Consider the following 16,516-nt stretch of genomic DNA (forward strand, 5'->3'; position numbering starts at 1 on the left):
GCCAATCGTTTACGCGATGATCGCGTAAACGACTGGCTGATGTTTTTAAGGCCCTACCTCATGCACAGATGATGTATATTAATATTATTACTTTCAGTGCACCTAATAAATAGTCTTTTATCAGTTAGTAAAGACAGTTTCAAGTAACATTGCAAAAATGTATAAAACAAAACATCCTCTTTAGCACCTTTAAGGAGGAACTTGTAAATGGTGGCTGCTGTTCTGTTTGCGGTGATGTTTGTGTAACTGTGCATAGCATGAAACGTGCTGATGATGTGTGATGTCTGCATGGAGGTATGAAAATACATATGCTGACAGGCAGGTAGGAAATCGGACCAAATGAAATGAATGGGCTTTTTATGGTCCTATGCCTTCCACAGATTATATATTAATACATTTAATTAGAACACTTAACTTAGTGGCTGCAATCAGGATGTGAAGAGACTTTCAACCAGCACAACAAAAAATGTTTCTGGAACAAATCGCCTTACCTGCCTTTAATATTAAAGTAAAAGTTGATTTTATTCTGTTCTATTTATTTTATCCCAGACAAGCTATTTAAAGTGAACTTTGTCATATTCATAATTATTTATTTTGTATTATTTATTATAAATGCTTAGGGGTATAAACGTTCTCTCAATGGATTCAAACCTTAGATTTTACACTTCTCCTCTTGCGCGCGCACACACACACGCTCCACACAGTTTGCTCTCTTCCTATTGGTTGTTCAGTTTCTACACAGACTCTCATATGAGTTGAGCTGCAGCAGAGTTGCTGCTGATTTGATGCTCTGCTCCTGACATTTGAAAAGGGCTTTGAAAGTGAACATATAGTTGCACAGTCGCCGTTCATAAGCAAAAATGGGAGTTGGGGTAAGTAAAATGATATTAATTCGCGTGTTATGTTAAGCATTTTTGATATTTAGATTAATGGGTGTCAGGATGCGTTTATGAAAGTTATTTTCGAAAAATAAGGATTATAAGATCGCTGGTGACAGCCTAAAAAAATTCAATATAAAAAGTAAATATATTTTGATAACACAAACCGTGGTAACGTCTAGTTCAGCGCTTGTATTTTTCAAAAACTGAATAGAATAAATATTTCATATTATGTGTAGTCATCATTATGTTGTATGTTGTTGGGTTGTGGAGTGATTTATTGTTTATTATTCTATGACGGCATTTAATATTTCAGTATATTTGTATTTTGAGGTGGGAGTGTCGTAGGCTGTAGTATGACCTGTGAAGCGCTTGCAGAACTCATTAATATTCATCACTATTTCCGGCCATATTAGCATATTCAGTGTGGAATCATGATTTAAAACCGTGCTTCCACTGTTTTGCTATAAACTTTCTATTTATTGTTATTGTTCTTGCGTAATGTAATAGTTGCATATGTTCTTACGTCCTAATACTAGTTCAGTCACAGGTTGTTGTTTCTATGTGGAGTTTTCTCTCCTCCCCTTAACATGGTGTGCCTTATCTAGGTCAGTACACTAGAATTAACACAAAACTTCCTAATCCTTTTTAATAAGAATAAAGGAAAGATGTCAACATGTAGCCTAATGTGCTGTACCTATTTTCACAGTGTAGAGTAGACTCATAGGTTCTTTCACTGTACAACCAAGCAGCTGTGTTTAATTGGGTGTTAAGTGGGATTATTTGCAACTGTTGTGACTTTGTTTTAGATCATTCAATGAAATCAAAACCACTGTGGAAAAACATTCTCAGATCCATTTTTCATTCTCACAAACAGTTGCTCCCGTCACACTCCCATGTGTCACCTTGAAGGTGGCATAACTTGTTTGCCTGAGGCAACAATTGCAGTGAACTCTGCTTGACTGGACAGCTGAATAAAACATGAGCAGTTTTTGTGTGGCTGTTTATCTGTTGCGTGTTTACGAATGTGTGACCCTCGCAGATATTCTCAGATAAACTAGTGATACTCCCACCTTTGCCTACTCATGTTCTCTTTTGGAAATGAAATGTACTGTGGGAAAAAGCTTTGTTGATTCTGCTTATTTCTTTTCGTTGGATAGAGGCCAAGATGACATGGTTGCTTCCATGTCCCTAGTTGAGACTGGCTCTGTGCCACAGAACATTATTAGACTTGTTTGTTCCATGTAGCAGATCATGTCAAGAGAAAACTGATCTCATTTTGAAATGCATCAAAGACCCTTGAGAACTGAGGAGGCTGGCAGTAATTTGAATATGTTTTAGTAATCAGATAGTTGCCCTCATCTGCACCACATGAGATGTAAGGTAATAAGTGACTACGGAAACATGGGAAAAACATGCCTTTACTGCATAGTTTGCATTATACACTGCTTTCTTTTATTTATTAAAAAAGGTACATTTGACCAAAAATGACAATTCTGTCATTATTTACATCAACCTTCATGTTGTTCCAAACTCAAGAGGAGAAAATTTGAAGACTGTTTTCCAATTTTTTTTTTTTTTTTTTTTTTTGATGCAGTGACAGTTAACAAGACCTAAATTGTTCACACTTCACAAAGGACGTAAGAGCACCATAAAGGTGTCATAAAAGTGGTCCGTTCAACCATTTTCTGAAGCCATACAAATAATTCTTTTGGGCCAGATCTTTCCAGTGAATCTGTTGAACCGGTTACCAGAATCAGTCTGAAATTAATAATTAATATTTAAATCGAACTGATCTGGTTCTCGATTGCAATTCACTGATTCAATTATCTAATTGCAGAGATTAACAGCCAGGATAATATTATCCATGAAAAACAGAGTAAATGTCAGTCTTTTTCTCACCTAAATATATAACAAGTCTTTTGGCTGCTTGGAATATAGCGCACTAGCTGAATGAACCACTTTCATGGTGTTGTTTTAGAATCCTTTTTAGAAGCTTGAAAGCTTCAGAAAGCTTTGTAATTTCATGAAAAAGAGCATCCATCACAGTCTTCAGAACATCTCCTTTTGTGTTCCACTGAAGAAAGAAGGCTATACAGGTCTGAAACAGCGTAAGAGAGTAAATAATGACATAATTTTCTTTTATTTATCCCTTGCATGAATTATAACCTAACTTTTGCCACAGAATGACTCAATAAACAATTGTCACAGCCAAGATCTCCTAAAGTTATTATTTAATGTTTCAAACATCTATTTCAGGATGGACGGGACCAGTATGAGCTGGCGGCCACGTCAGATCAAGGAGGGAAGAAAAAGAACAAAGCCAAAAAGAAGGAGAAAGATATGGATGAGCTGAAAAAGGAAGTGGATTTGGTAAGTCTTTACTTACAGTTTTGTTTCAGTTTAATACACTCACTCATAATTTTTCCAAGGTTGAATCTTTCGGTATAATATTTATTTCAGGATGATCACAAACTGACTTTGGAAGAGCTCCACCGTAAATACGGTACAGACTTGAGCAGAGTAAGTCCTCCAAGTGTTTTTTTTTTTTTTTTTTTATAAAATGACTCTTAATAGACTTAACATAGTCTTCTCTGTGACTTCATCAGGGTCTTACAGGCGCCCGTGCGGCAGAGATTCTGATCCGTGATGGACCTAATGCCCTCACTCCACCTCCAACCATCCCAGAATGGGTGAAGTTCTGTAAGCAGATGTTTGGAGGTTTCTCCATGCTTTTGTGGACTGGTGCCGTTCTCTGCTTTCTTGCATATGGCATTCAGGCAGCAATGGAGGATGAGCCTGCCAATGACAATGTGAGAGGGAATGCTGAAAAATATGTGTGTTCCTTTCTTGGATGTATTATATCTAATCTTGACTATCTCTTTGTGCAATGCAGCTGTATTTGGGAGTTGTGTTATCAGCTGTGGTGATCATCACCGGATGTTTCTCGTACTATCAAGATGCTAAGAGCTCAAAGATTATGGACTCTTTCAAGAATTTGGTTCCCCAGGTACATATTTCTTCCTAATTTCAGTCCTATTTTTTTCCCATTCATTTTACCATTTTTGTCTTTAAACCTAATAAATAATAAACTAATCTATGAGCTAATCTATTTTTGTATTCTTATGTGTTTTTTGTTCAAATTATAAACCCTTTTTTTCTTTTTTAGCAAGCATTGGTTGTCCGTGATGGTGAGAAGAAGCAAATTAATGCTGAAAACGTGGTGGTTGGTGATCTGGTGGAAGTAAAAGGTGGTGACAGGATCCCTGCTGACCTGAGAATCATAGCCTCACATGGCTGCAAGGTTATTATAAACCTCTATTTCTTACCTTAGCTGATCAGTGTAGTGAGAAATTCACATTTCCTTTCTGTGGCAGTGGCATTTTGTAAAAACTATCTTTGAAATTGGATGTTTTAAGGTGGATAACTCCTCACTGACTGGAGAATCAGAGCCTCAGACACGGTCCCCGGATTTCTCAAATGATAATCCACTAGAGACCAGGAATATTGCTTTCTTCTCCACCAATTGTGTAGAAGGTATTTTATATTCTTATTTCCTACAGATGTTCAGTAAAGTGTTTCACTTCTATTCTCATAATTGTTAAGATTTCATTGTGAATAAATTCATACATCTTTTTATTTTTATATTGACACTTTTACTTTTATTATTAATTACTCATTATACCATTAGGTGGCAAAAAAAGTGACTGTCTTCATGATGATATTATTGACTTAACCAATTACAAACATTCAGAAATGAAACAATGACTGACATAATGAGTGAGTCATTGAAACATTTTATTTTCTGATTGGATTTAATTTAGCAACTGTGATTCATTCAGGAACACCAGTGGTTAATTCTACTGTGGTTTTAGTCTTACAGTTGAGTAAAAATCAATGTCTTCATCACTGTGGTTTGTTCTGATGATTGGTTTGTAATGATCTAAGCTAATCATGTGACTGGTCTTTGAACTGAGCATCCTTAGTCTGCATTTTCTGTAGATTTCATGTTGACATAAAATATTTCCATCACAATTTGGAACTACTTTTTGTTACCAAAGCAAAAACAAAGTAACTGGCGATATTGTGTCTAAAATGTAATTTACTTAATATTAAAGGATTAGTCCACTTTCAAATAAAATTTTCCTGATTATTTACTCACCCGCATGTCATCCAAGATGTTCATGTCTTTGTTTTCGTCAGTCGAAAAGAAATTAAGGTTTTTGATGAAAACATTCCAAGATTATTCTCCTTATAGTGGACTAATCGTTTCTCTAAACGGTTGAAGGTCAAAATGACAGTTTCAGTGCAGCTTCAAAGGGCTTTAAACGATACCAGATGAGGAATAAGGGTCTTATCTAGCGAAACGATCGGTCATTTAAAAAAAAAATACAACTGTATATGTTTTATATAAACAGATGATCGCCTTGTATGTGCTTCCGCTTTCTGCATTCTTCAATAAGCTTACGCTGTATGTCCAACGCTTTCCCTATTCTACTCACGTAATGAACACGGCGCTAGTTCCGTTAGTAGAATAGGGAAGGCAGAGGACATATGGCGTAAGTTTTTTGCGGAAGCACATACAAGATCATCTATTTATATAAAACATATACAGTTGTATTTTTTTTTAAATGACCGATCGTTTTGCTAGATAAGACCCTTATTCCTCGTCTGGTATCGTTTAAAGCCCTTTGCAATGAAACTGTAATTTTGACCTTCAACCATCTGGAGGCCATTGAAGTCCACTATAAGGAGAATAATCCTGGAATGTTTTCATCAAAAATTCCTTTTCGACTGAAGAAAGAAAGACATGGACATCTTGGATGACATGGGGGTGAGTAAATTATCAGGAAAAATTGATTTAAAAGTGGACTAATCCTTTAACTTCTTGTTTATTGAACTGTTGTATAAAAGCAGTATAATATTTAAATTGTGTCATGTGTAAATATGATATACATACACTACTGTTAAAAAGTTTGGAGTTGGTAAGATTTTTTGATGTTTTTTTTTTAAAGAAGTCTCTTATGCTGACCAATGCTGCATTTATTTGATCGAATATACAACAAAATATTATTACAGTTTAAAAAAACTTTTCTATTTGAATATATTTTAAAACTTTCAGCCACCATAACTCCAGTTTTCATTGTCACATGATCCTTCAGAATTAATTATAATATGCTGATTTGGTGCATTTAATTAAGATTTCTTCTTAATATCAATGTTGAAACCGTTGCTTAATATTTTTTTGTGGAAACCATTAATATTTTTCTGGATACTTTGATGAATGTAAAGCTCAAAAGAACAGCATTTATTTTAAATAGAAATTTTTGTAACATTAAATGTCTTTACTGTCACTTTTAATCAATTTAATGTGTTTTTGCCGAATACAGTATTAATTTATTATTTTTTTTAAAATACAAGCCTCAACTTTGGTGTCTTCTGTTTCTTGTAATACTTCACACTTGTTTTAGGTACTGCACGCGGCATCGTCATCAGCACCGGAGACCGTACTGTAATGGGCCGAATTGCAACACTTGCGTCTGGTCTAGAGGTTGGGCGCACCCCCATTTCCATTGAGATTGAACACTTTATCCACATCATCACCGGCGTGGCTGTCTTCCTGGGTGTCTCTTTCTTTATTCTGTCTCTCGTTCTTGGTTACTCCTGGTTGGAGGCTGTTATCTTTCTTATTGGCATCATTGTGGCCAATGTGCCTGAAGGTCTTCTTGCTACAGTCACGGTAAGTTAGTTCAAACTTACTTACTATTGCTTTCAAAGTTAGGCCCTTATATTTGCATGACACCTACTCTCTGTTTCTCATTCTTTAGGTTTGTCTCACCCTCACAGCTAAACGTATGGCTAAGAAAAACTGTTTGGTTAAGAACCTTGAGGCCGTTGAAACCCTGGGCTCAACCTCAACCATCTGTTCTGATAAAACTGGCACATTAACGCAGAATCGCATGACTGTAGCTCACATGTGGTTTGATAACCAGATCCATGAGGCTGACACCACAGAAAATCAGAGCGGGACCTCCTTTGACCGCAGCTCGGCCACCTGGACTGCATTGGCACGCATTGCTGGGCTCTGCAACAGGGCTGTGTTCCTGGCAGAACAGACCGATGTGCCAATTCTGAAGGTTCGTTTTTGATGTGATGCACAGCAGTTATTCTATACTTATTATACTTATACTAACCTATGTCACAGGGTATATGTTCATGTATGGGTCATTGCACAAGTTATACAGTAACTTTTGGTGGGTGTATGCTTTTTTAAAGAAGCATATGTATAAACCAATATATATATATATATATATATATATATATATATATATATATATATATATATATATATATATATATATATATATATACATACATATATATATATATATATATATATATATATATATATATATATATATATATATATAGATATATATATATATATATATATATATATATATATACATACATATATATATATATATATATATATATATATATATATATATATATATATATATATAGCAGCCCAACTTTTTTTAACATTGATAATAATAAGAAATGTTTCATGAGGGGGAAATCAGCATATTAGAAGGATTTCTGAAGGATCATGTGACTCTAAAAATTGGAGTAATGATGCTGAAAATTCAGCTTTGCCATCAAAGGAATAAATCATATTTTAAAAGTTATTTGAAATGATAATTACATTTCACAATATTACTGTTTTTACTGTATTTTAGATCAAATAAATGCAGCCATAGTGAACGTACTGTAAGAGATTTATTTTTGAAAAGCTTAAATAATCCTCCCGACCCAAACTTATGAACTATTATATAAAACCATAGACAGACAGACAGACAGACAGACAGACAGACAGACAGACAGATAGATAGATAGATAGATAGATAGATAGATAGATAGATAGATAGATAGATAGATAGATAGATAGATAGATAGATAGATAGATAGATAGATAGATAGATAGATAGATAGATAGATAGATAGATAGATAGATAGATAGATAGATAGATAGATAGATAGATAGATAGATAGATAGATAGATTGATTGATTGATTATATCATTATTATAATTTGTCAGTGTACTGTCCAATAATGATCCTTATTAAAATTGGAAAGTAAAAACATGTATGTCACATATTCATTGTGAACATTGTTTGTAAGATTTTAAACGAAATATCTCTCTTTTGTGTTTAAATGTTTAGAGAGATGTTGCTGGGGATGCGTCTGAATCTGCTCTGTTGAAATGCATTGAGCTTTGCTGTGGATCAGTGAAAGAAATGAGAGAAAAGTACACCAAAGTGGCGGAAATCCCTTTCAACTCTACAAACAAATATCAGGTACTGGATGTAGGATCTAACATCTCTATATGGATTCTTATTTGGAATGCCAATAAATAAAGAATTTCAAATAAAAAATAATAAAATATGGAATATAATTAGTCCAATTTAATGGGTCTGTGTTGAATTGTGGATTTGTGGCCAAAAACATAAAGCTGTTATTTCAAGATTGGTAGAAATATTCCTCGTAATTAATCACACTAAATAAACATGTTCAGTTGACAGCCTGAATTTTCACATACTACTTTCTGAAATAAATGCATCTCATCATTATCTGAAATGATCTGGTGCATGCATTGATAGTTGTCAGTGCACAAGAACCCAAATGGTGGCACAGAGACTAAACACCTGCTGGTCGTGAAAGGAGCCCCGGAGAGAATCCTGGACCGCTGTGCTACTATATTGATACAAGGGAAGGAGCAGCCTTTGGATGACGAAATGAAAGAATCCTTTCAGAATGCTTATCTGGAGCTTGGTGGCCTTGGAGAAAGAGTTTTGGGTAAAAGAGAAAAAACTGCTTCTTCAAATAAAAGTTGTGAGTTCACCTGGACTGATCATTCATGTTCTTCTCCAACAGGCTTCTGTCATTTCTACCTCCCCGATGAACAGTTTCCAGAAGGTTTCCAGTTTGATACTGAGGATGTGAATTTCCCTACGGAGAATCTGTGCTTTGTGGGTCTCATGTCAATGATCGACCCTCCACGTGCTGCTGTACCTGATGCTGTAGGCAAATGCAGAAGTGCAGGAATAAAGGTAAAGCAGAGATACATATCCAGCATATGTGCTGAATTTATTATATAATTATAGTTTACACATATATTTCTGAACTATTAGGTTATCATGGTAACTGGTGACCATCCAATCACTGCAAAAGCCATAGCAAAGGGTGTTGGGATTATTTCTGAGGGTAATGAGACTGTGGAAGACATTGCTGCTCGCTTGAATATACCTGTCAATGAGGTCAACCCCAGGTATCACAGTGTGTTAGTTTTACCAAAAACGTTACTGTAACTTGCCTTGATATGAATCTAATAACACAGTGAATGTCTATTTTCAGAGATGCAAAGGCCTGTGTGGTTCATGGTGGAGACCTGAAGGACCTCACGGCTGAACAGCTAGATGATATTCTGAAGTACCACACAGAAATTGTGTTCGCCAGAACATCACCACAGCAGAAACTGATTATTGTTGAGGGGTGTCAGCGACAGGTAATGACTGAACTTCTGAATATATATCTAAACAATGGGTTGTGGACCTTTATACTTCAATTAGACAGACAGCTTAGAACAGGGGTTTTCAAACCTTTTGGTTCCATGGACCCCAAAATTTGATCCCCACTCTTGAGAGACACCCTTTTAAAATTAAAATGCAACTAAGTATCATGTACATTTAAAATACAGGAATCAGTAAGATAAGCACCGCTTTTTCCAACATTACTAATAGTAATAAATGTTTCTCGAACAGTAAATTCACAAGTTCACCATTCAGTGTGAATGGTTAATGGTAAAACAAACTTGGCTTGCTGTCCTCGAAGGAGGCTCAAACCCGAGGCTCGGCTCGAGCTCTGAGTTAAACCCCCCTATAATAATACTGCATAGAGGGAGAAAAAGAGAAATAGAGGAGGAGATGGGGAGGAGGAGGGATGCTGGAAGAATTGTCGCTGGGATGACGTAGTGACTGCTGCTTATATACGCTCATAATGATGATTGACAGGACTGAATGTTTAGGCTCCTCCCGAACCTACGTTTGGAACTACGTTTAGCATATTAAAGGGTTAGTTCACCCAAAAATTTAAATTCTCTCATTAATTACTTACCCTCATGTCGTTCCACAACCGCAATACCTTCGTTCATCTTTAGAATGCAAATTAAGATATTTTTGATAAAATCCGATGGCTCAGTGAGGCCTCCATTGCCAGCAAGATCATTAACACTGCCCAGAAAGGTACATATTTAAAACAGTTCATGTGACTACAGTGGTTCAACCTTAATGTTATGAAGCAACGAGAATATTTTTTGTGTGCCAAAAAACAAAATAACTTTATTCAACAATATCTAGTGATGGGCCTTTCAAAACACTGCTTCATGAAGCTTCGAAGCTTTACAAATTTTTTGTTTCGAATCAGTGGTTTAGAGCGTGTATCAAACTGCCAAAGTCACGTGATTTCAGTAAATGAGGCTTAGTTATGTCATGTGTTTCGAAACATTTCGAAATTTCAAATTGGTTCACATGACTTTGGCAGTTTGATACGTGCTCCGAACCACTGATTCGAAACAAAATTTTGCATCTTTGCAAAGAATATTGCCTAAAAAGATGAACATGTGATTATAGATTCTCTTCGTTACCATTTTTATCACAGTTAATCACAATAATCACAATACATTTTATGATTTCTGACCAGTTTTTTGAAGCTGAATGAAAAATAAATAAAACAGTATTAATATTAACTTTGGGGTTAAAGGGTTAGTTCACCCAAAAAATGAAAATTCTGTCATTAATTACTCACCCACATGTCGTTCCAAACCCGTAAGACCTTCGTTCATTTTCAGAACACAAATTAAGATATTTTTGGTGAAATATCTTAAGTATATGACTCGTCCATAGACAGCAATATAATCAACAGTTTCAAAGTCAAGAAAAGTACTAAAGACATTGTTAAAACCATCTACGTGACTGCAGTGGTTCAACCTTCATTCTATGAAGCGACGAGAACACTTTTTGTGCACAAAAACAAAAGAAAAATAACGACTTTATTCAACGATATCTTCTCTTCTGTGTCATTCTTATACAATGTTTACGTCCAGTGCTTCCAGGGTCTATGTCAGAACACCGACTCATTATTGGCCAGCTCCTGTGTCAGCATCACACACATGCGTCATGCTGCTCACGTGATCAGCATCGGCCAATACTGAGCCAGCATTCGGACGTAAACACTGAAGCCTTCACTGTGCTTACTGTGTCACCTGCATAAGGATAATGACAGGGAAGAGAAGAGATTGTTGAATAAAGGTGTTATTTTTGTTTTGTTTTTGCACACAAAAAGTATTCTCGTCGCTTCATAAAATTAAGGTTGAACCACTGCAGTCACGTCAGCTGTTTTAATGATGTTTTTAGTACCTTTCTGAACCTTGAAAGTGTTGATTATATTGCTTTATAGACAAGTCATATAGCTTTCAGATTTCATCAAATATATCTAAATCTGTGGTCCGAAGATGAACAAGATCGGGTGTGGAACGACATGAGGGTGAGTAATGACAGAATTTTCATTGTTGGGTGATCTAACCCTTTAAGCTTATTTAACATTTTTCTATTTTATTCTTATATACAAATACAAGTTTTCCACCAACCCCTCAGAAAATGGTAAGAAAATTGCAATTTTGAGTTAATGTTAATAAATCATTTCTGTTCCAAAGGGAGCCATTGTGGCTGTAACAGGGGATGGTGTGAATGATTCACCTGCACTGAAGAAGGCTGATATTGGTGTTGCTATGGGCATTGCTGGCTCAGACGTGTCCAAACAGGCTGCTGACATGATCCTGCTAGATGACAACTTCGCCTCAATCGTCACAGGCGTAGAAGAAGGTACGGGAGACCTTTATTCATATCTTCTCATTGTTGTGGGCTCTTTTATTAGTGTTTTCTCTCCACTCTAGGCCGTCTGATCTTTGACAACTTGAAGAAGTCCATTGCTTACACCCTGACCAGTAACATCCCTGAGATCACACCCTTTCTGTTCTTCATTATCGCCAACATCCCCTTGCCTTTAGGAACTGTTACCATTCTGTGTATTGACCTGGGAACAGACATGGTCAGTGCAGAACACATTGGGTTATTTTCTTTTTCACACTTGTATTTGGTCTTTCAACCTCTACAAGAGTTGACAGTAAATCATTTTGTTTTGTTTTGTTTTCAAGGTCCCTGCTATTTCTCTGGCATATGAGGCTGCTGAGAGTGATATCATGAAGAGACAACCCAGAAACCCTAAAACAGACAAGTTGGTGAATGAAAGACTTATTAGCATTGCATATGGGCAGATAGGTAGGTGGCCATATTGTGTCTTTGTTCTAGTTGCCTTAATTGTAGAGAATGGTGGTAAATATGCTAAGATTGTGTGTTTGATTCCTGGCGAATACATACATACTGATACATATCTTCAATGTAAAAACAATTGCCAGAATGCGTACGCTTCCATCCAAAAGTTTTGAAAGTCTCTTATGCTCACCAAGGCTGCATTTTCTTTGATCAAAAATATAGTAAAAACTGTAATATTTTGAAATAGTAGTACAATTTCAAAAAACTGTTTTCTATTTTAATATATTTTAAAATGTAATTTATTCTTGTGATGGCAAAGCTGACTTTTCAGCTTATTTATGTAAAATAGAAATCTTTTGTAACATTAGAAATGTCTTTGTCATTTTTAATGCACATCAACTTAATGCATCATTGCTGAATGAAAGTATTCTTTTTTCACATTTCATGATACATATTGTTTTAAAGCAGCTTTACAAAGAATGCATGTCAACATTACAATTTAGAGAATGCAGTTAGCTAATAATGTAGTAACTTTAATAAATGTAATTTACAATCACTGTTAGCAGGTTGCTTGGCTAAAGAGATGCGCCTTTAATCTAGATTTAAACTGGGTGAGCGAGTCTGATCCCCAAACATTATCAGGAAGGCTATTCCAGAGTTTAGGAGCCAAATGAGGACCCATTCATTCATTCATTCATTCATTCAAAAAAATCTTACTGACCCCAAAATTTTTAAGTAAATGTAAATAAACTACTGTCAGGATCCAAAGAGATTGTCAATGTAACACAGTTCATAAATATGGGAAGAAGGACGCGGGAACCGGCGAACATTCAACAATACTTTAACATAAAATAAACAAAGAACAAAACGAAAGTAATGCCGGCAGACCCTCGCGGACGTCTGCCGGCCACACAAACATAATAAACCATAAAATAAAGTCCAGGCCTGGTCCTCTCTCGTCCTTCACTGACGTCGCTCCTCCTTTTATGGCTCCGGAGCTCCTCCGTGAGGGATTCAAGGCCGGTGTGCCTCCCAGGTGAAGCTCATTAACACTCGCGCCGTTCCCTCACGGCTCTCGCCCGCCCTGGTCGCCACAGTCAGTTTTACTGGTATTCGATCAGGTGCTACAATTAGCAAGTTGAGAATCCCACTCCAAATTTTTGCTGACTAACATGCTACCATACTTTATAAAGGCTTCTCACAATAGAATATGTCAATATTGCTTCACAATTAAAAAAAAAATCTTGTCTGGTTCTGCAGGTATGATTCAGGCTCTGGCTGGATTTTTTGCATACTTTGTCATTCTTGCCGAAAATGGCTTTTTACCATCAAGACTACTAGGAATTCGTGTTGGTTGGGATGACAAACATATTAATGACCTGGAAGACAGTTACGGACAACAGTGGGTAGGTATTATGAATTACGTCACAGTTGTGAACCATGATTTGCGACATGCTAATAAGGGGGAGGGGTATTGTCATTCCACAGTACCTATTGCTCTATTTTCCCAAAAGAGAAAGAAGTTTTTCTCTTTTTAAAATAATTCTCTTATGCTTACAAAGCTTTCATTTATTTGATCAAAATACAGTAAAAACAGTAAAACTTTCAGCAGCCATTACTCCGGTCTTCAGTGTCACATGATCCTTCTTCAGAAATCATTCTGATATGCTGATTTGGTGCTCAAGAAACATTTCTTATTATAAACAGTTTTCAGGATTCTTTGATGAATAGAAAGTTCAAAGGGACAGCATTTATTTGAAATAGAATTTATTTGTAACATTATAAATGTCTTTACTGTCACTTTTGATACATGTAATGCATCCTTGCTGAATAAAAATATTAATTTCTTTTAAAAAGAAAAGTGTACATCTGCTAAAACTGAATCTTGTCAGCATTTAGGAGTACACAAACATATAGTTATATATAGCTCCAAAACCCTACTTTTTATTTCATGAAGTATTCTTAAGTAATACTTTTAGATTAGTATTTTACCAAAGCACTTTTATGTTTTTCAGACATACGAACAGAGAAAGATTGTGGAGTTCACTTGCCACACAGCATTCTTCGCCAGCATTGTGATTGTGCAGTGGGCCGATCTGATTATCTGCAAGACCAGGCGTAATTCTGTCTTCCAGCAGGGAATGAAGTGAGTCTGGGAGAACAAATGAGCTCTGAATGAGCGTAAGCCGTGTTCTTGAAGAGATTTTCATTCATTTATTGTCTATTTACTACTATTGTCTATGTACAACTACAGGAACAAAATCCTGATCTTTGGATTGTTTGAGGAAACAGCACTAGCGGCTTTCTTGTCTTACTGCCCTGGCATGGATGTGGCTCTCAGAATGTACCCACTCAAGTAGGCTAAAATTGATTTGTATACAACAAACATAGTTATTTCTCGCCTGGTTCTTTGGTTTATGTTCTGCTCTCTATATACAGGCTCAATTGGTGGTTCTGTGCCTTGCCATACTCTCTTCTCATCTTTATTTATGATGAAATCAGAAAGCTCGTCCTTAGAAGGAACCCTGGAGGTAATCAGGAAACTGCACCCGTGTTCTAAGCAATTGCACTGTATTGTAGAATTTAAATGAATACGAATGTATGTCTATGTACTGTATGAATGCATCATTTTCTATTTTTATCTGTAAAAAATAAAACATTTTTCTTTCTTTGCAGGTTGGGTGGAAAGAGAGACGTACTACTAGACCATCGTGTTAGCAATACATTTGTGAGCTATCTTTGTGGCGTTACAGTAGTTTATCTCTTCTGAAATTAACCTGTAAATTTTTAAATATTTTTATATAGAACAATTGTAGTACCGAGATCATGCTGACACTACATGCCGTGCTTAGACTTGAAAAACTTGAAAAGTTTTTAATTGTGTAATTTGAATAAACTGTCAACTTCACTAAAGATGTGGTCTCATTCAATAATAATAAGATTTTTTTTTTGTATGTTATGTTAATTTTCTTGGTACAGCAAGGATGGAATATCCATATTGATTGTCAATATGGATATATACAGTAAATGTGCCAGTGATTTTTTGTGAAGGTAGCAAGTGATGTTTTTGCAAGTCTGTACTGAGTATTATAGTGTAATTAATTAATTTCTAAATAAATATATTTAAGTGTATTATTAAGACACATCAATATCAACATAGTGCCTATGTTGCTTGTTATATAGTTTGTACTAAAATGTGTTTTTCTGTCTTCATTCAATCAACTTTCTCACTGAATGGTTCTTTCAAGATGGCTAAGAGCCTAGTAACCCAGAAGAATAGAATCATGTTGGCATGGATACACAGCAGTAGCCCTAAACTATTTCATTTAGAATTTAAGGAACAGAATGTGCCTGTATTTTCTCTTAGTTTTTCATTCATTTAGAACCCACTGGAATGTTAAACCACTCTTTGCTTTTTGTTATTCTGCAGTGGTGTTACCGGGTTGATTTGGCTTAACACACACACACACACACACACACACAAACTAAGCTAACCACTCCACAAAAATTCATTTTTCTGAACTACTTTTTTGATAAATCATGACTGCATGATTCATTTTGAGCATGAGCAACATGAAAGGGCAGTGACTTCTAGATCAATACTTTTCAGCCCACTATAGATAAATCATGATTTATTAGTGCAAAGTCCATGCTTTTTGTTTTTGCAGACAAATAAATTACTAAAATTGATCTCAGTCAAACTTTCTTTTTGTGAATGTGATTAACAGATTAACACTAACTAATCATCTCTGACTGAATGTGACAAACTACACTCAAACTCAAGACAATACATTCAAACCACCACATAAAACTTTTTTAAATAATTATGAAACATTATTATTGTTTTTTGTTTTTTATCAGTATTTGAACATATATAGCTTACATATTATTCAGCAGTATCTTGGAAGTCAAGGTGACCCAAGTTCTGCTGATCTTGATCCAGATCCTGACAGAGCCAGATGGGTTTACAGTCAATAATTATTCTCATTAATGTCAATTCTGTCTTGCTTAATTGCCCTTTTTTAGCTTTCATGTATCTCCTTGTCAGCCTTCTTGTTCCACACATTTTTACACCTGTGGGTTGTCTAATTCTTTTTCTGATTTCCTATTGAAATAAATATTTTAGAATATAAATTGTCTGCATTTGGGTTAAAAAATACTTCATTTGCATGTCAGTTGAGATGGAAAGTGTTTGACTCCAACCATATGAGAAAGTAACTCTTCAAAGCACTAGAAGAGGCCTGC

General features: G+C 35.6%; 1 protein-coding gene across 3 annotated transcripts; it reads left to right on the top strand.

The window, feature by feature from the left end:
* Positions 1–745: 745 nt before the first annotated feature.
* On the top strand, positions 746–15,327 carry atp1a1b (ATPase Na+/K+ transporting subunit alpha 1b). Of its 3 annotated transcripts, XM_067409888.1 has the most exons (23): positions 821–872; positions 2,039–2,261; positions 3,138–3,251; positions 3,342–3,401; positions 3,488–3,691; positions 3,775–3,888; positions 4,048–4,182; positions 4,298–4,415; positions 6,350–6,618; positions 6,707–7,015; positions 8,105–8,239; positions 8,543–8,738; positions 8,817–8,992; positions 9,074–9,210; positions 9,297–9,447; positions 11,653–11,821; positions 11,893–12,047; positions 12,154–12,277; positions 13,532–13,677; positions 14,287–14,417; positions 14,526–14,627; positions 14,711–14,802; positions 14,948–15,327. In XM_067409888.1, exons 2-23 carry the CDS (start codon positions 2,250–2,252, stop codon positions 14,974–14,976), a joined length of 3,078 nt encoding a protein of 1,025 aa, XP_067265989.1. In that variant the 5' UTR covers positions 821–872; positions 2,039–2,249; the 3' UTR covers positions 14,977–15,327. The 3 variants fall into 3 exon arrangements, with proteins under 3 accessions (XP_067265987.1, XP_067265989.1, XP_067265988.1); XM_067409886.1 differs by lacking the exon at positions 2,039–2,261 and having other exon boundaries at positions 746–872; XM_067409887.1 differs by lacking the exon at positions 821–872 and having other exon boundaries at positions 1,703–2,261.
* Positions 15,328–16,516: the final 1,189 nt, after the last annotated feature.

The sequence above is a fragment of the Chanodichthys erythropterus genome, chromosome 14, assembly GCF_024489055.1.
Source record: "Chanodichthys erythropterus isolate Z2021 chromosome 14, ASM2448905v1, whole genome shotgun sequence".
Lineage (NCBI taxonomy): Eukaryota > Metazoa > Chordata > Actinopteri > Cypriniformes > Xenocyprididae > Chanodichthys > Chanodichthys erythropterus.

Coding starts and splice junctions, on each gene's coding strand:
- atp1a1b (XM_067409886.1), top strand. Junction 3,252..3,341: donor TGAAAAAGGAAGTGGATTTG/GTAAGTCTTTAC, acceptor TATTTATTTCAG/GATGATCACAAACTGACTTT. Junction 3,692..3,774: donor ATGAGCCTGCCAATGACAAT/GTGAGAGGGAAT, acceptor TGTGCAATGCAG/CTGTATTTGGGAGTTGTGTT.